The following is a 14,875-nucleotide window of genomic DNA, read 5'->3' as shown; positions in this document are numbered from 1 at the left end:
ATGCCCCCTTCCGCTCACAAATCGGCTCCTGACTGAGGTGGGGTCTATAGCTAGGGTGAGAAGCAAAAAAAAAAAAAAAAAACATGTTTAAAGCCATGCACACACATACACACACACACACACACACACACACACACACACACTCACTCACTCACTCCAGGGAGAGATTTGCCTGCACTTGGTCTGTTTCTCCATCGGCCAGGGGCATTGAGAGTGCCTTCGAAGTTGGTGCAACGCTTGAAGAGGCAAGAGAAGAAAGTCAAAGTCAGGCGAACACGGAGTGAGTCCTCTAAATAAACACCATTTCCGTGCTTTCAATAAGCAAAATAGGAAACCATTTTAATAACCAAAAAACAGAAACCAGTCTGAATAAAACTACAATAGACTAGGTTTTAATATTTTCATATCATAAGCAGGGTTTGAAATTGATCCCTTATTTTACATGAAATAAAAACAATTTCTGTTGCGGCAGATTTGATTTCAACACAGTTGAATCCGTAAAAACCGAAGCTCGTTTCTGATGCAGGGACGAATATCCACAATATTTAAAACTGCAAGCACCATGCGGTTCATACAATCTTGTTATTAACGGTTAATTTATCAACTAATACAAACTCAGAAATGCATCCGGCCAGCAGCGCCAGCGGTTTCAAATGGGAACAAAAAAAAACACACACGTTCGTTTTGGTATTTTTGTCAGTGCAACGTAAATCCTTTTACTGACCTGCAGGAAAAAAAAAATGTAATAATAAAGAAAAACACCCAGATCTTCCCTATAACTACTATACAACTGAAGGGGGGAGGGGGGGACACCACCAATAACTCACCTGATGGCTCAAAAGCAGGGAAAGAAACACACTTAACATGTGAAAGTTGCAAAATGACTTGCCAGTGTGTGGGTTTCCAGTACTTTCTGAGTGTGGACGTTGGTTTAACACAAGTGCAGGTCACCATTGGGCAGTGTCCGAGCTGGGGGAGCCGGTCACCTTAGGGGCACAGCTCGGGCAATTAGGATCAGCCTGGGGGGTGGTGAAGGGACCCCCGGGTGGTTCTGATTGCAATGAAGAAAGCAAACAAGATGTTTTCCTTCCCTTCATGGTAGGGGTGTCCATTTAGCCATAAAATACAAAAGTGGAAGCAAGGAGCTTCCTGGCCTTTGGGATTTGAAACTCTGCAGCTGTCCTGCCCTGGTACCGGGGTTCTGGGACCCAGTCCTCTTTTTCTCTCAAAAACCAACAACATTGAAAACTAAAGCGGAAGGAAAAAGAGGACCCAGTGCAGGCGGGGGAGCAGACAAAACAAGTCACTTCCAAAAGTGCCCAAGAAAGTTGTTTTCTGATGCACAATGCCCACAACTTTTTTTTTCTTTTTTACTTACAAAAAATACCATCATAATAAACCCAAACAAAGACGACACTCGGTTTGCCGCCAGGGTCTCCGAGCGGTTTGGCAGGCGGGTATTTACAAGCCGGCAGCCGGGACTGACCCCGGCAAGCAAGCAGCCACCGGAGTTCCCAAACTGCGTTCCCTTCTCACTCAAAGAAACAAGGGGGTTATGACCATGATCAACAACATGCTAACGTTAAACAAGAAAATGTTACAAAATAGAAATTATTACCATACATGTCCAGCATGCAGGATTAATATTTTTAATGCAGATTTTCGTATTTTTTTCTATATAATCGAGCAGGCAATAAAACTGATGATTTTTTTTTGCGCGCGCAGAATGTTCTAACCGAGGCCCGCGTCTCTCGGGGGCTGAGAGCCAGGATTCTCCGGACCTGGATGGACAGGTCCGTCTGTCTGTCCTTCCTCGCCTCGCGCCTGCCAGGTCGCCAGGGTCCCTCTCTCCTCGCAGCTCTCCTCCCGGCCGTGAGGTAGCGAGCGCCCTGGCTTAACGCACCAAGTTCAGAAAGCCATGCGTCCTTGGCGACTCCTCAGGACCATGCCTCGTCGCCCTCCAGCCTGAAGAAAAGTTGCTTCGGGACTTCCCACCCCCTGGGCTCTCTCTGGCCCCGCTCCAGGCTGGGAGGCGGCGCTGGCGCGCACGGATCTCGCCAAGGCCAAGGTCCCCAGCCTGCCCGCGCGCCCTCCCGTCGCCCGCGTCCCGCGCGCCCTTGCTCCTCTCCCTGGAGTCAAACAGATCAAGGCTGGGGCCGTGGCAGGGTCAGGGTCCAGGGGGAGTCTGGGGCTGGGAACTGGGGACACGGGGAGTCCGGGCCAGGGCAAGGGCAGGCAGGGGGCCTGGATGGCCAAGACTCACAGAAAGAACTCGGGAGAGGAGGGGCTGTCGCTGGTGGAGCCCGCCTCCCTGAAGCCGGAGTTGGCGAGTTTCTCGCACTTGACCTTGTAGGCGTCTCTCTCGCGGGCCAGCCGGGACACCTCCTGCTTAAGCTGCTCCACCTGCTGAATGAGCTGCGTCTTCTCGTTCTCCAGGTGGTGCTTCTGCTGGACGCGTTTGTACCTGCACGACTGGGCGTAGCCCCGGTTCTTCAGGGTCCGCCGCTTCTGCTTCAGGCGGATCACCTCGTCCTTGGTGAAGCCCCGCAGGTGGCGGTTCAGCTCGCGCACCGACATGGACACGAGCTGGTCGTCGGAGAAGCGGTCCTCCACGCTGCCGCCGCCCCCGGACCCTGTCCCCGCCGCGGCCGCCACGTGCGGCCCGGGCCCGGGGTGGCCGGTGGGCAGCTGCTGCGCGGGGCTGGCGGCGCTGGACGGCGGCGGCGACGCTTGGTGATGATGGTGATGGTGCTGGTGGGCGTGCGGGCCCAGCTCCTCGTGGGTCACGCCGGCGGCGCCCGGGTACCCGTGGTGCGGGTGCGGGGGGTGGTGGTGGTGGTGGTGGTGGTGGTGCGCGCCGCGGAAGCCGTCGAAGCTCTGCAAGGGCTGCGGCACGGGGTGCGCGCCGATGAGCGCCTCCACCGCGTCCTCGGGCGTCAGGTTGAGCGCCTCGGGGTTCATCTGCTGGTAGGTGCTCGCCATCCAGTACAGGTCCTCCAGGTGGGTCTTCTGCTCGGTGGGGCTGAAGCTGGGCGACGAGGGCACCGAGCTGCAGGGCGTGCTGAGCGGGGTGGACGACACCGAGCCGGCGGGCTGCAGGCGCGTGCAGGGCCGGCCCGGGCGCTCGGCGCGCCCCAGCGGCTCCTTCTTCACATCGAACTTGAGCAGGTCGAAGTCGTTGACGTACTCCATGGCCAGCGGGCTGGTGGGCAGCTCGGGCCCCATGCTCAGCTCCGCGGCCATCGCCGACGCGACGCGCAGCCGCCGCGGGGAAACTTTGCGGCCGGCCGGGGCGCGCCGAGCCGGGAGCGGGGAAGAGCGGCGAGCCCGGGGAGCGGGGAGCCGAGGGCGCCGCGGGCCGGGGCCGCCGGCCAAGCCTTTGTCTGGAGCCGCGGTGGCGCGCCGCCGGAGAGTCCCGGAGCCGCCTGCGCCCTCCCTGCGCCCGGGACCGTGGCGGAGCCGGAGCCGGAGCCGGGGCCGGGGCCGGGGCCGGGGCGCGCGGGGAGGGGCAGCGGAGCGAGCGGGGCGCGCCGCTGTGCGGAGGGGAGGCGCGGGGCCAGCGACTGCCGCTCGCTCCCGAGCTCTCTCGGTCCTGGGTTCCCAATTGCAGCCGCTCACAGCCCGGCGGTGCAGCTGTGCCGAGCCTGGCGCCGCCGTTCCCTTTTATCGCCTCCGGATGTCACCGGAGAGCGGGGGCCCGGGCGGCCCGGCGCGCCGGCCAATGGCTGCGCGGCCCCCGCGGCCCGCGGCGCAGGGCGGGGCGCGCCTGACAGCTCCCCCGCCCCCCGCGTCAGCTGACTGGAGGCCCGGGCCGCGGGGGAGGAGGCCGAGCCCAGAGCCCTAGCCAAGTAGGACCGCGGGCCAGGGCCCAGCCCCCCACCCCCGCCCACCCCGGCCCCCCGCCCTGCCCTCTCGCTTTTGGTGCGCGCATTCCTCCTCCAGGCCGAGCAGCCGCTTCCTCCACTTCGCGGGCGCTTCTCTTTTCCCTCTGGTTTCCCCACCCCCTCCCCCGGTCCGTGTCACCCCCAAGGAGGCTCAGAGCGAGCGCCGGGACAACACCTCTCGCTCGGGTCCTTTGTTCCCAAGCGCCCCCGCCCCGTGGGGGCCGCGCTGTGTCCTGCGCGTTGCGGGCCGTGTGTGCGCCGCGTGTGTCTGCAGGGCGGCGCGTATTTGTGTGTGGAGGGGCGAGTTGGGTTTCCAAGAGTTGTTGTGTTCAAATCCAACTCTCAGCCTCCAAGAGACCCTCCTGGAGCCAACCAGGGGCCGTGCCCCTCCTCCTGGGTGCGCTGGCCTAACCCTGAGATAGAACTCCACCGGCCCCAGCGCTCCCGGCGCCCACCCCTCCCGCAAATGCACCAGATGGAGGACGCGGGTGGGAGTCGCACAAACAGCGCTGGACATCTTTTCGCAGCCCGATGCACGGAACCCCGAGCTTCCGGAGGCACGGGGCTCAGCCCGGATCTGGACGATGCTCCGATGCTCCCTCCCATGCTCCGTGCGGCTCTCGGCTGCTGGGGAACCAGCCTGTTTTTGTTTGAACGTTTTGTAACGATTAAGCAGATCCCCAGCGTCAGCCGGCCGCCGAGAGGCTCAAACGGGCATAAAGTGCGACCCCAAGTGGCCGTGGTGCGCAAAGGCGCGCCGAGCCGCCTGGCCCGCAGCCGGGAAGCTCGAACGAACGACACCTGGGACCCAACTGAGTCCTCCTGAGCTGCCCGACCCGAACCGGCCCAGAAAAGAGGCTAAAGTGTGCACCGGCGCCCTGGACGGTTTCCCCTAAAGTTACGCAAAGGTCGTCGAATCCGGATATCGGACTCAGCCGCAGTTCCCCGCTGATCATCCCTTTCCCCCCCCCCCCCCATGAAACTGCTCCCGGCTCTAGAGACGGGTGGGTGCAGGGTGCAGGGGCGGGTGCCCATGGTCCGTTCCCAGTGCGGGAAGGTCCTAGGCCGGGTGAAGCCGGTGGCGGAAAGCGTACACGCCGCAGCGAGGGGCTCGGGGTTGTCCGGAGACAACTCCGGGCGCGCAGACGGGAAGCCGGGCGCGCACCGCACTAGGCATACACAGGTCTCGGGCACCGTGTACCCTCCCTACTGGGGTCCAGGGTGGCCTGAAATCGAGGTTCTTCCCAAGACCCCACCCAGCCCGGGCTCAAAAACCGGATGGACCTTAAATTCGCTGTACCGGGAGAGACCCGACCCGCCTCCCGCGTCGCCTCCTGCGCTCCAGCGTTGAGTGCGCACAGCGAAGGCAGGAGCTGCGCGCCTGGTGAGTGTGTCCCAGCCGCTGCCCGGCTGGACCAGCCGACACAGAGCTTAAGTGCCGTCTGGTGGGCATTCCCCGATGTGGATGCAACCCGATTTTTTTTTTTTTAGCGTTATAGATAAACTATTTACCTTTCATTAACCTGAAAACTATTACCTTGCGCCCCCAGGGAGGCGGAGGTGGGATGTGGTTTTAGACCGCCTGTTTTAAATGAAATGAGTATCTTTTAACTAAGACTGGAACGGAAAGGTTGGGTTGGCCAGGACAACTGTGAAAGCGGTAAGAGACCGTCTTCAGCCCTCTGCGAGCGCGCTCCCCGCTCCCCGCGGAAACCGTTAGGCTGGGGCTGGGCCACGCCGCTGCCGGCCCCTGCCCGAAGGTGGGCGATGGGGACAAGCGCCTTCCCGGTCGGTCCCCGTCGCATTTGCACACAGGGATGGCACACTCGGACCCACGGCTCTGTGGGGGGACTTTTCGAGGCCATCCTGGGCTGGCCGTCTCGGTCTGTGCAGAGGATGGCTCCGTCTCCAGGCGCCCGGGGTTGGACAAACGCACTGGGCTCTCTCCGAGCCACTGAACCCCAGCCCGGAGCGCCCTCCTTCCCGGCTGGGAGAGCACCGGGCTTGTGTGTGCACCGCGGAGGCAAAGCCAGTCCGTGTCTGTGCTTGTCCCTGGGTCGCCCTGATCCTCGCTGGGGAGGAATGAAGCCCGCGTCTCAGAGTGCGGCCATCAAGGCCCTAGGGGTTCCTCTGTCCAGGCTCTGCAGTTCCGAACGTTCCGCTTTCCGCAGGCGTCCTGCGCCTTCCCAGGGCTGGTCTAGAACCCGGGCTTTGTCCCTAAATGTGCAGTCAGTCCTGTACCCTGCGCTCTGACTGAGGTATCCCAGTCCATCCCTAGGTCCAACCCCCCCCCCCCCCAAATCTGTGTCCTGGTCGCTCTCCCAGACCCTCCTCGCCCACCCCACCCCCAACACCTCCACCAAAAACTGCTGGAAACGGGTGGCAGAGACTGCAGTTTGCTCTTTGCTCGGGGAGTGCAAGCTGCTGCGGGCACTGGATCTCACCTCACCATCTTGCCTCCCTCACTGAGGCTCCAGCTGGGCTCTGCTGCTGGGTCCCCGAGCTCACCCCAAACCTTCAGGCCACCTCCCTGTGCCCAGGGCCTGCCTAAGGGGAGCAGTGTGCTTCGCTCCCCATCAGTGGGTATACAGCTGTACCCAAAGACTACACCCCATTCCTAAAGACAATCGAGGTGGGGTGGGGTGCAGGAAAGAGGAGGGATAGAGGGAAGCGCGGAGAGTCCCCAGGAAAAGCCCAGTGGAGGCTGGGAGACGCGGGAGGGGTGCATGCACTCCCAGGCCCCCTTTGGAGGGAAGCCGTGGAGGAGCTGTGGTGTCCAGAGCCATCTACGGAAAATCCTGTCATCTCTAGTCCCCCGAACTCCAATGTGAAGCTCTGACCCTAAAGGGAGCCCCTCTCCAGGCATCCTGGCGCACCACCTGGGCACTCTGAGCTACTGCTGGTGACAGGGAGGCTGAGTCCCCACGAGGCGTCAGACGCTAGAGTGGGGTAGACAGGGAAGTTAGTCCTCCTGGGGGCAAAGGACCCACTGCCAGCGGTTCCAGGTTTCCGCAGCTCTGGGCATCCTGGCAAAGCCAACTGGCTAACCCGAGAGAGGCGCCTCCTGATGCTCGCACTCCCTGGCAACTCCACAACTCCCGGCCAGCACTGCGCTCCGGCTCCCGAAGGCGGTTCAGCCCTGAGGCGCTCCTCCTGACCCTCCTTTCCTGAGGGCTGCTGGTATTTGGTGTGGAAGTGGGCGTCTGTGTGCACGTGTGTGGTGGGAGAATTGGGGAAGGGGTGTGTTTGTGGGGGGATGGCACAGTGCACACGGAAAGCTTTGAATCACAGAACCCACAACTCAGGGCCTCTGCACCTGATGGGGTGCAAGGTTGGGCTATCCAGCTGGCCAGGGGTTCCAAGGTGTCCAACCAGAGAAGAGCCTGAGTCAGGGGACCCCCCGGGGCCCACCTACTTGCCTTTGTACCACCCAGCGGTGGAACCCCCTGTCCTCTCCACAGAGCCTTGAGATCTCTGCCTCTTCCCCAGGCCCAGTGGGGGTGGGGTGATTCTGTGACTCCCACTACAGCTGAGCTTCCCAAGATCTGTGGTCTGCAAGAGGCTTTAGAATATTTTTCTCTCTTCCTCTTCCTCTTTCCCAAAGGCAGCCATCACTTCCACCAGCTCCCTGCCCACACAAAGGCCATTAAAGTCAACCCAGCGTTTCAAAAAGGGGATGGGGGTTGAGGACAATTATGTGATACCATAATCAATAAAGAAATTTTTTTTAAAAAAGGTATTCTTGGGCTTCTGCGTCCAGGAGGAGCTCCAGTTACCTCACTGCAGAAGCCTCTTCTGGCTCGCTGCTGGGGGAGGGGAGGCCTCCTGCTCACACATACCAGGACACGCTCACCGATATCCTTGGAGCTTGGAGTGGGAATCTATTACTGCAACTATTGCACCTGCTTCTTTTTACTTCGTTTTAATGTGAACACTAGACATTTTTAAATTGCACACATTGGCTTACATTCTATCCCTATTGGGCAGTGCTGCTTCCCATACAGAGGGGGCATTTTATAATAATCATCATTCCCAGAGGTATAGGGACTAGCAAAGCATTTATCATTCATTTTTTCCCCCCTGAATTCTCCCAACTCTAATAGGTAGCAACTATTATTATCCTTAGTCTATGAAGACAGGTAGGCAGGTAGTTAAATACAGATGTATAACAATGTCCTAAGGGTTTTATCAATGAACCCAGTCTTTACATTTGCCCTTGGAATGCGTGGGACTGTCCCTATCTTACGTGGGGAAGGAGGCTCTGAGACGTGAAATAACCTTTTTAGTTACAGGGTGGCCATGAGCTGGAGCTTCTGGCCCTGAGTCCAGGGCTCTGAATACTACGGGGCTAGTGATCTCTATCTGGACAGGGTGGCATTCTGAGCTCCCAGGTGTCGGCAGGATCCCCAGCTGCTCTCCGGGTCAGGGCTCCCAACTCTCCACAGACATGGCTGTTCTGCTCAGGGCACAGTCAGCCTCTGCCAAGTGCCAAGTGTCTGCTCAGGGCTCAGAGATAAGGGCAGTGATGAGCCTGCCTTCTTGTCCATGGCAGCCAAGCCTCCTGGGCTTCCCCTCATTCTCTCTCCTCTTCCCTGACCCCGGGGCTGGAGGGTGAGAGAGAAACCAAGGCAGGAGGCAAAGCAAAGGAGAGAGAGAATTTGTGACCCTCTCTTTCTATCCTTTACCCTTTATCTCAGATCTCAGCCTTGATCGCTGGTCCTGCCACTGGCCTGGTTTTGACCTTCAGCCCCCATTCACTCATCTCTTAAATATGAGATGCTCAATGCTGATGAGAAGGTCATTGCCATTCAAAGCCAGTGAGGGATGACCAGCAGGGCTCCCTTCCCACCATTACCTCCCCAGGACCCCAGGGCCAGTGTTAGAGACTCTGAAACCCCATCACTGCTCCCCAGGGCTGAGGCCTTCACCTCCATCGCTAGTCTATCCCTCAACCTCAAGATCTCCGTCTCTCCATCCATTGCCTTCACCCTCAGCCAAGCCACCCCCATGTTTGCTTAGATAACTACAGGGGCCTTGGCTTGGCCTCTTCTCCTCTCCATAGGGCAAAGCAGCCATGAACTTGATCATTCTACCTTTATGCCCGGCTCCCCAGCTTCACTATAAATTCCTCGGATACTTGAACAAAGAGCTGAACTCCTTAGCAGAGCTTTCAGGTCCTGAGAGATCTGCTCCTGCCAACCTACCCACCTCATCTTCCACTGCGTCCCCCACCCAATGCTCCACACACACTGTCCCCCGTAAGTTCTTCCACAGCCCGAGCCATGTTCTTCCCCAAGGCTTGGCACATACCATCCCCACTGCCTAGAACCAGTCAGTCTCTTGGTCTCAAGGAGGTGGTCTGTGGCTCTGCCCAGGCCTGAGAGGGGGATTGGGATGCACCAGGAAATGGAGGCGGAGAGCAGGGTGCCAGGTCCCGGGAAATCACACACCCTGGAATCACGTGGCACCTCTCCCAAGCTGGATCAAGGTAGACTGCACGTTTCAGAGCGGCCATGTGAGATAACACAGGCAAGGTCGAGGAAACGCTTTGGTCAGCTGGTCAAAATGTTTCCCCCTTGAAAAAATGTATTGCAAATGCAAATTCCTGAGCCACAATCTGAGGTGTTAGAACCAAGGAATTTGCATTTTAATAAGCCCCCTAGGTAATTCTGGCTTTTGAGGTCCAAGAAACACACTTTGAGAAACTAGATGGGACACAACCAGGAGCTACTAGAGGAAGGCACTGTGATGGAATTGTCCCTGTGTCCCCAGTGCCAAGCAATGCCCACACCAGGAGGAACTCAATTACAGTGGTGGAAGAATGAATGAATGAATGAATGAATGAGTGAATGAATGGATGAAGTTAACAGTGATGCTTTCTTGTAACACAATAGCTTAGAACCCTCCAGCCTTTCCTACATGCCCTCCAGCTCTCTCCTCTCCCTTCCTTAGCAATCATTCCTGAACCTCTCCATCTTCCTCAGACCAAAGATGAGCTCAGAGTAAATCAGGACTGGGTGATCCTGTCCCACCGGCCTCCTGTCTTTCTGTCTCCTCTATCTGGATGCTCTTCAGGGACCTATGGGTCCAGCTTCCTACCATATGCTCCTCACAGCTCGGGTAGTAAGCTTCTGAGTACCGGGGAAGTGGGTGGCACCGTCCCACCACTGGGACCGGCTGCCTGGGGCTGATGGAGGGGATAATGCAGTTTGGCTATGCCCCGAGCCAGGTTCATTTCAGCCAGGAGCTGCCGTGGTCACTCAATCTCTTTCTTCCCTTTCTTCTTTTAAAAAAATGAATTATATAAGCCTCCTTTATCATTGTAAAAAAAAAAAATGCAACAATGTGGTTTTAACATCTATGTCTAGAGCTACAGCTTGCTTTTTATTTTTACTCAGCAACTTCGGTGTCAATACATCCAGCTCGGCTTCTTTCTTTTTAACTAATGCATGGCAATTCATCCAGTGGATGTGCTGTAGTTTTTAACTCTGTCTTGTATTTATGGACATTTAAGCCATTCTCAATCTTTCACTATTGCAAACAATGCTGCGGCGAAGGGTTTTTTACATGCTCTTTTTTGCATGTGTGCAAGTATTTCTCTGGAATAGACAGAAAGAAATGGAATCCCTGGATGAAAAGATGAACACATTTGTAATGTTAATACTGTCCAATGAGTATCTAAGCAGATTGTCTCTATTTAATTTCCTATCCGAAATATATGAAGGTGACCTACAGCCGCACAAGGGGTTTTATCAGGTAATGCCTTTGCGCATCTATTTATGTCCATTCTGTGGCCAGTACTGGGAAAGGAGGGCACAGGGATGGGCCTGGCTTCCGTCCTCCCCTCCAGGAAGCTGCAAACTTTCCCACTGCCACGGGAGAGGCGGTGTGAGGAGGATGCATCCACCATGTTGGCAGGTCCCCAGCAAGTGAGCCCTTGGTGTTTGTTTGTTTGTTTTTTTGGGGGGGGGGATGGGGAAGAGTGATAAGGTTCTCTGCCTGAGCTGATAAAGCTGACGAGCAGAAATGACACTTAACTAAGACTTTGAAGGCTGAGCAGAAGTTTGTCAGGCAGAGAAGTGTGGGAAGACGCAGCCATAAGCCCAGCCCAGACAAAGGCACCATCTCAGGCTCTTGGGAAGCTATTTCAGAGAGCCGCAGGCTTCAGCAGGAGCCAACACTTGAAGGGCCTCGGATGCCGTGCCAAAGAGTGGGACTCTTGTCTTGAGAACTAGGTCATCTCCACATGGACAGGTATCTTTTTTGGTTCACCGTCAAGCACATAGTAGGTGCTCAATAAGTATCTGTAGGTGTGAGAAGGAGCATCCTAAAGGCCTTTGCGTGACATGCTTAGTTCTCTTTTGCCTCTCACGGAGACAAGGGACACTCAGCACCAGGGACTGTGAGCCCGGCTCGGTTCTGGATGCTGGCAACGCGGCACAGACAAGCCAGGCTGAGGAATCCGGTCCTGGGTCTCAGCCCCCCACCCCGGCCTCGTGCCAGGTCCCTTCCACCTCTGCCCGTTAGAGATTGCTTTTGGTTTCTGTGTTGACAACCCCTGTTTCTGTGTTTGGAGCGGCTGTTCAGTGCCATTTCCTGATTTAATATCAGAGCAGCACGGAGCAAGGATGCACAGTTAGCAGTTTTTGCTCCAAGTATTTTTCAAGTTCCCTTTTGATGTAAGGGCTGGGTTTACAGCTTCCCCGATCTTGCCGAGCTGGGAGGGAGAGACGGGGGCGGAGGGAAGCGGAGGTGGGAGGACAGGAGGAGAGGACCCAAGGAAGATTCATCCAGTCCAGCCGAGCTGACACTCCCAGTTCCTTTTTAGAAAGGGGCTGGTGGAGAGCTGGGGTGGGGGGCAGGCTAAAGGGTGTAAAGATTTACACACCGTTGCGTATATGTCTCTGTCATAAAAACAAAGGACTAAAAAAGCTTAAGTAACCTAATGCGATGCAATTCAAAATACCATAAAATGAAAACAAAACTGGCTCAAAGAAAAAATTAAGATAGCTGCAGATCCCAGTAGCACTCAGGTAATTTGACTGAGTGTCCATCTGCAGAGCTAAGTGCTGGGAACAAACTGAGAAGCTCGTCTTCTCGTGTTGGAAACAGATTTTTTTCACTACACCGTGGCCATGCAGTGACAGAGGCATGCACAGGGGCTGCGCGCCCACGTACACACATGCACGGGGGCACACACACTTGAAGACAGGACATGGGGAGAGACTGGAGTTATGCAGGCCTTGACCTCCCACCTATAGTCCCCTGTGTGATGACTGCTGGGTCTCGTTTAGACCTCTACTGCCACAACCTCTGGCACTCCTCCCTCTGTGTCACTCTGGGTCTTCTGAGAAGCAAATGCCAGAACAAGCTTAAGCACACAAGAGGCTTATTGGGGAAGCACCTAGGAAGGATAAAGGAGGAGGGAGCAGGAGGAGGCAAGGAGAGCCTTCAGACCACAGTGCAGGCCCAACATCTCTGAGAGGAGAGGGAGGAGGAAGGGGATGGGATGGAAGACTCAGACTACAGCGCTGTCCCAAGGAAGATTCAAGCACCTGTTGGGAGCCCCGAATTTTGGAGGGATGGGCCTGCACTAGCACCCCCTCCCACCCCCTAGATCAGTCGTGGCTTAAGGGTAAATTTCCAGGGCCATCACACCCTCCTTCTCTCGCCCAGTCATGGCACACTTCCCCCAGGTAGCGAAATGAACAGCAGCAAGCACCTCACGGAGCATGCTCTACCTGTGAGGGACTGAGCCTCGTTTAGCTTACATCAGCTACTAAGTCCTCCAAGGTCACCTTGCAAGACAGGAGGCATTATCTTCACCCGCCTTCTACAGACAGGGAGGCTGAGGCCCCAATGATTAAGTCACTTGCCAGGGGCCCCCACTAGCAGGTGGCATTGATGCCTGTTTGACTCTATTCCCTGCACGGGACTGCTCTGGAATGGCTAAGTGGGAGACTCATTTCTTTCTTTGCACCCGTCTGTCTTGCTGCTGATCCCTATGATTGACAGCACAGACTTCAAGAAGACCCCTCAGGCCTCATCGGGGCTGATACCAGCCCATTCCAGGCTGGCTGTGGGGCACCCAGAGCCTGCCAGGCAGGTCCAAACAGAAAGCCCACCTGAAGTAGGCCGTCTCCAGCAGCCAACACTTGTCCTTTTCTCAGGCATCACCTCCTCCAGGAAGCCTCCCTGGCTGATCTATGTTTCCATAGCACCTTATGCTGACCTCCACCAGTGTGTTTATCACACTGTGCCCAGAAGTATCTATTACATCTGTTTCCACCACTAGGCCCAAACTAGATCTGAGTCACGTTGGGGTCCCTAGCACCCAGCATATGGTGCCTGGCTCTGAAGGGGTGGCCATACTAGGAGGGATACTTGAACAAATGAAGGCTGGTCCAGGACATCAAGAAGATACCCTTGGAGAGCCTGGCTCCCTTGTGAAAACAAGAGCTTTGACCTTCCGAAGCATAGCCTGCACTCCCGAGCCCCGCCACCAGGGGCCCCAGGCAGTGTTAACACCAGGCTGGGCTGCTGCTTTTTCTGAGCCAATCAGCGTCTCCCTTCCCAGCCCCAGCATCTCCGCTGGGGCCAGGCCCAGGCTTTCCAAGGCCTCAGCCAGCATCTGCTCAGCTGTCAGTGGCCCAGTGGGTAGTCCCAGCCAAGGAAGAGAGTTATTTTTATTTATTTCTTCTTAATCATGAACTTAATTTAGCTGCTAATCAGGTTACCATGGTGACTTGCACGGGATTTATAGCAGTTTCCTAAAGTGCCTTTTTCACACTCTTTGGGTAAATGAATAAAATTTGGGTGATGAGCAAAATGCATAAATATTGGGTGCCCTAGGAAAAGGTCAGACACTTCAGTTGTGTATTTGCCTTTGGCTCTGCCTAAGGCACTTAAGAAAGACCCGCCACTCTGGGCAGATCCCCGGAGCCTCTCTTCTGTCCTCCCTATCGCCACCAGTCAAGTCTGAAATGTTTACATTGCTTTCAAGGCCTGTTCGTCTTTCCTCACCTCCCTCACACTCTGCCTTTCCGTTTCCCTGTGCTATTCCCTGTGCGCTCGGGCTCTGTGCCTCTGCCTGTGTTGTGCCTGGGTTAATTGCTCACTCCTCTATCCTGGGAGTGACGGCAGCGGCCTGGCTTATCTTGGTATCATACCCCTCCCCTGGCAGGGATGAAGACTCTCACGCCAGCCAGCCCCAAGGAGCAGGGCGGGGAGGTGGGAGGGAGAAGAAGTGAGGAGCCAGTGATTGGACAGCTGTCTGTGTCTCACAGTCTGGAGGGCTCACCTCATGTTCCATATCTGTGGTTGTGGGGAACACAGTTCCTCTCCCCTCACCCCACGGGCTCGAGGCACTCCTGCCTGAGGCCAACTAGAAGCCCCCATCTTGTGCCTCACAGAAGGGACGGCGTCTCCAGGCTGGAGGCCACAATTTCCACGTTTCCCCCCCGAGGACCTTGGGGATGGCTGCCAATCAGCCCTGGGATCAGCCACAGTCCATTAGCGAATGCCCGGGGCCCGAGGCGCCAATGGAGCCACCAGCATCGGCGCCAGATCCCACTCAGGGAACCCAACGCCACAACCAATTATTGTTTTGTACTTTGTCATCAGACAAATGGGACCCACAGACAGTGGGCTGGTTCCCTCGATTCAGAAAGTCCCCCAGCCACCAGCCCTGACCCCCTGAGCTCACCAGTCCCCCCGCTGTGAGCCTCCCCAGTCGCAGAAGGAACAGCCAGGCCCACGCTGTAGCCTCTGAAGCTGTGTGAGCTCACTGAGTGGATGCCCCTCTCCAAGCCTCACTCCCCTTATCTAGAAACTGGGCTACAGTCAGGGCAAATGTGCTGGCAATGCTTCTAGCCCTTCTGAACTTGAAGTCAGAAGAGCTGGGTTCAAATCCTAGTGCAGCAGCCTTATTTGCTTTAAGACTGAGGCCAAGGGAAGCAAAGACCAGGTCCTAGACTCCCTTTAGAAGGGTG

The 14,875-nt window shown here is 56.6% G+C and overlaps 1 protein-coding gene across 1 annotated transcript; it reads right to left on the bottom strand.

Moving 5' to 3' along the window:
* Positions 1-370: 370 nt before the first annotated feature.
* MAFB (MAF bZIP transcription factor B) lies at positions 371-3,668 on the bottom strand. Its single transcript, XM_036418276.2, has one exon. The coding sequence runs from the start codon at positions 3,241-3,243 to the stop codon at positions 2,260-2,262; it is 984 nt and encodes a 327-aa protein (XP_036274169.1). The 5' UTR covers positions 3,244-3,668; the 3' UTR covers positions 371-2,259.
* Between the last annotated feature and the right edge of the window lie 11,207 nt (positions 3,669-14,875).

This window comes from Pipistrellus kuhlii, unplaced genomic scaffold, assembly GCF_014108245.1.
Source record: "Pipistrellus kuhlii isolate mPipKuh1 unplaced genomic scaffold, mPipKuh1.p scaffold_m20_p_6, whole genome shotgun sequence".
NCBI classification, from domain to species: domain Eukaryota; kingdom Metazoa; phylum Chordata; class Mammalia; order Chiroptera; family Vespertilionidae; genus Pipistrellus; species Pipistrellus kuhlii.
Note: the sequence above shows the minus strand (reverse complement) of the source record. Positions and strands in the feature narration are given on the sequence as shown.

Coding starts and splice junctions, on each gene's coding strand:
- MAFB (XM_036418276.2), bottom strand. CDS start 3,243: ATGGCCGCGGAGCTGAGCATGGGGCCCGAGCTGCCCACCAGCCCGCTG.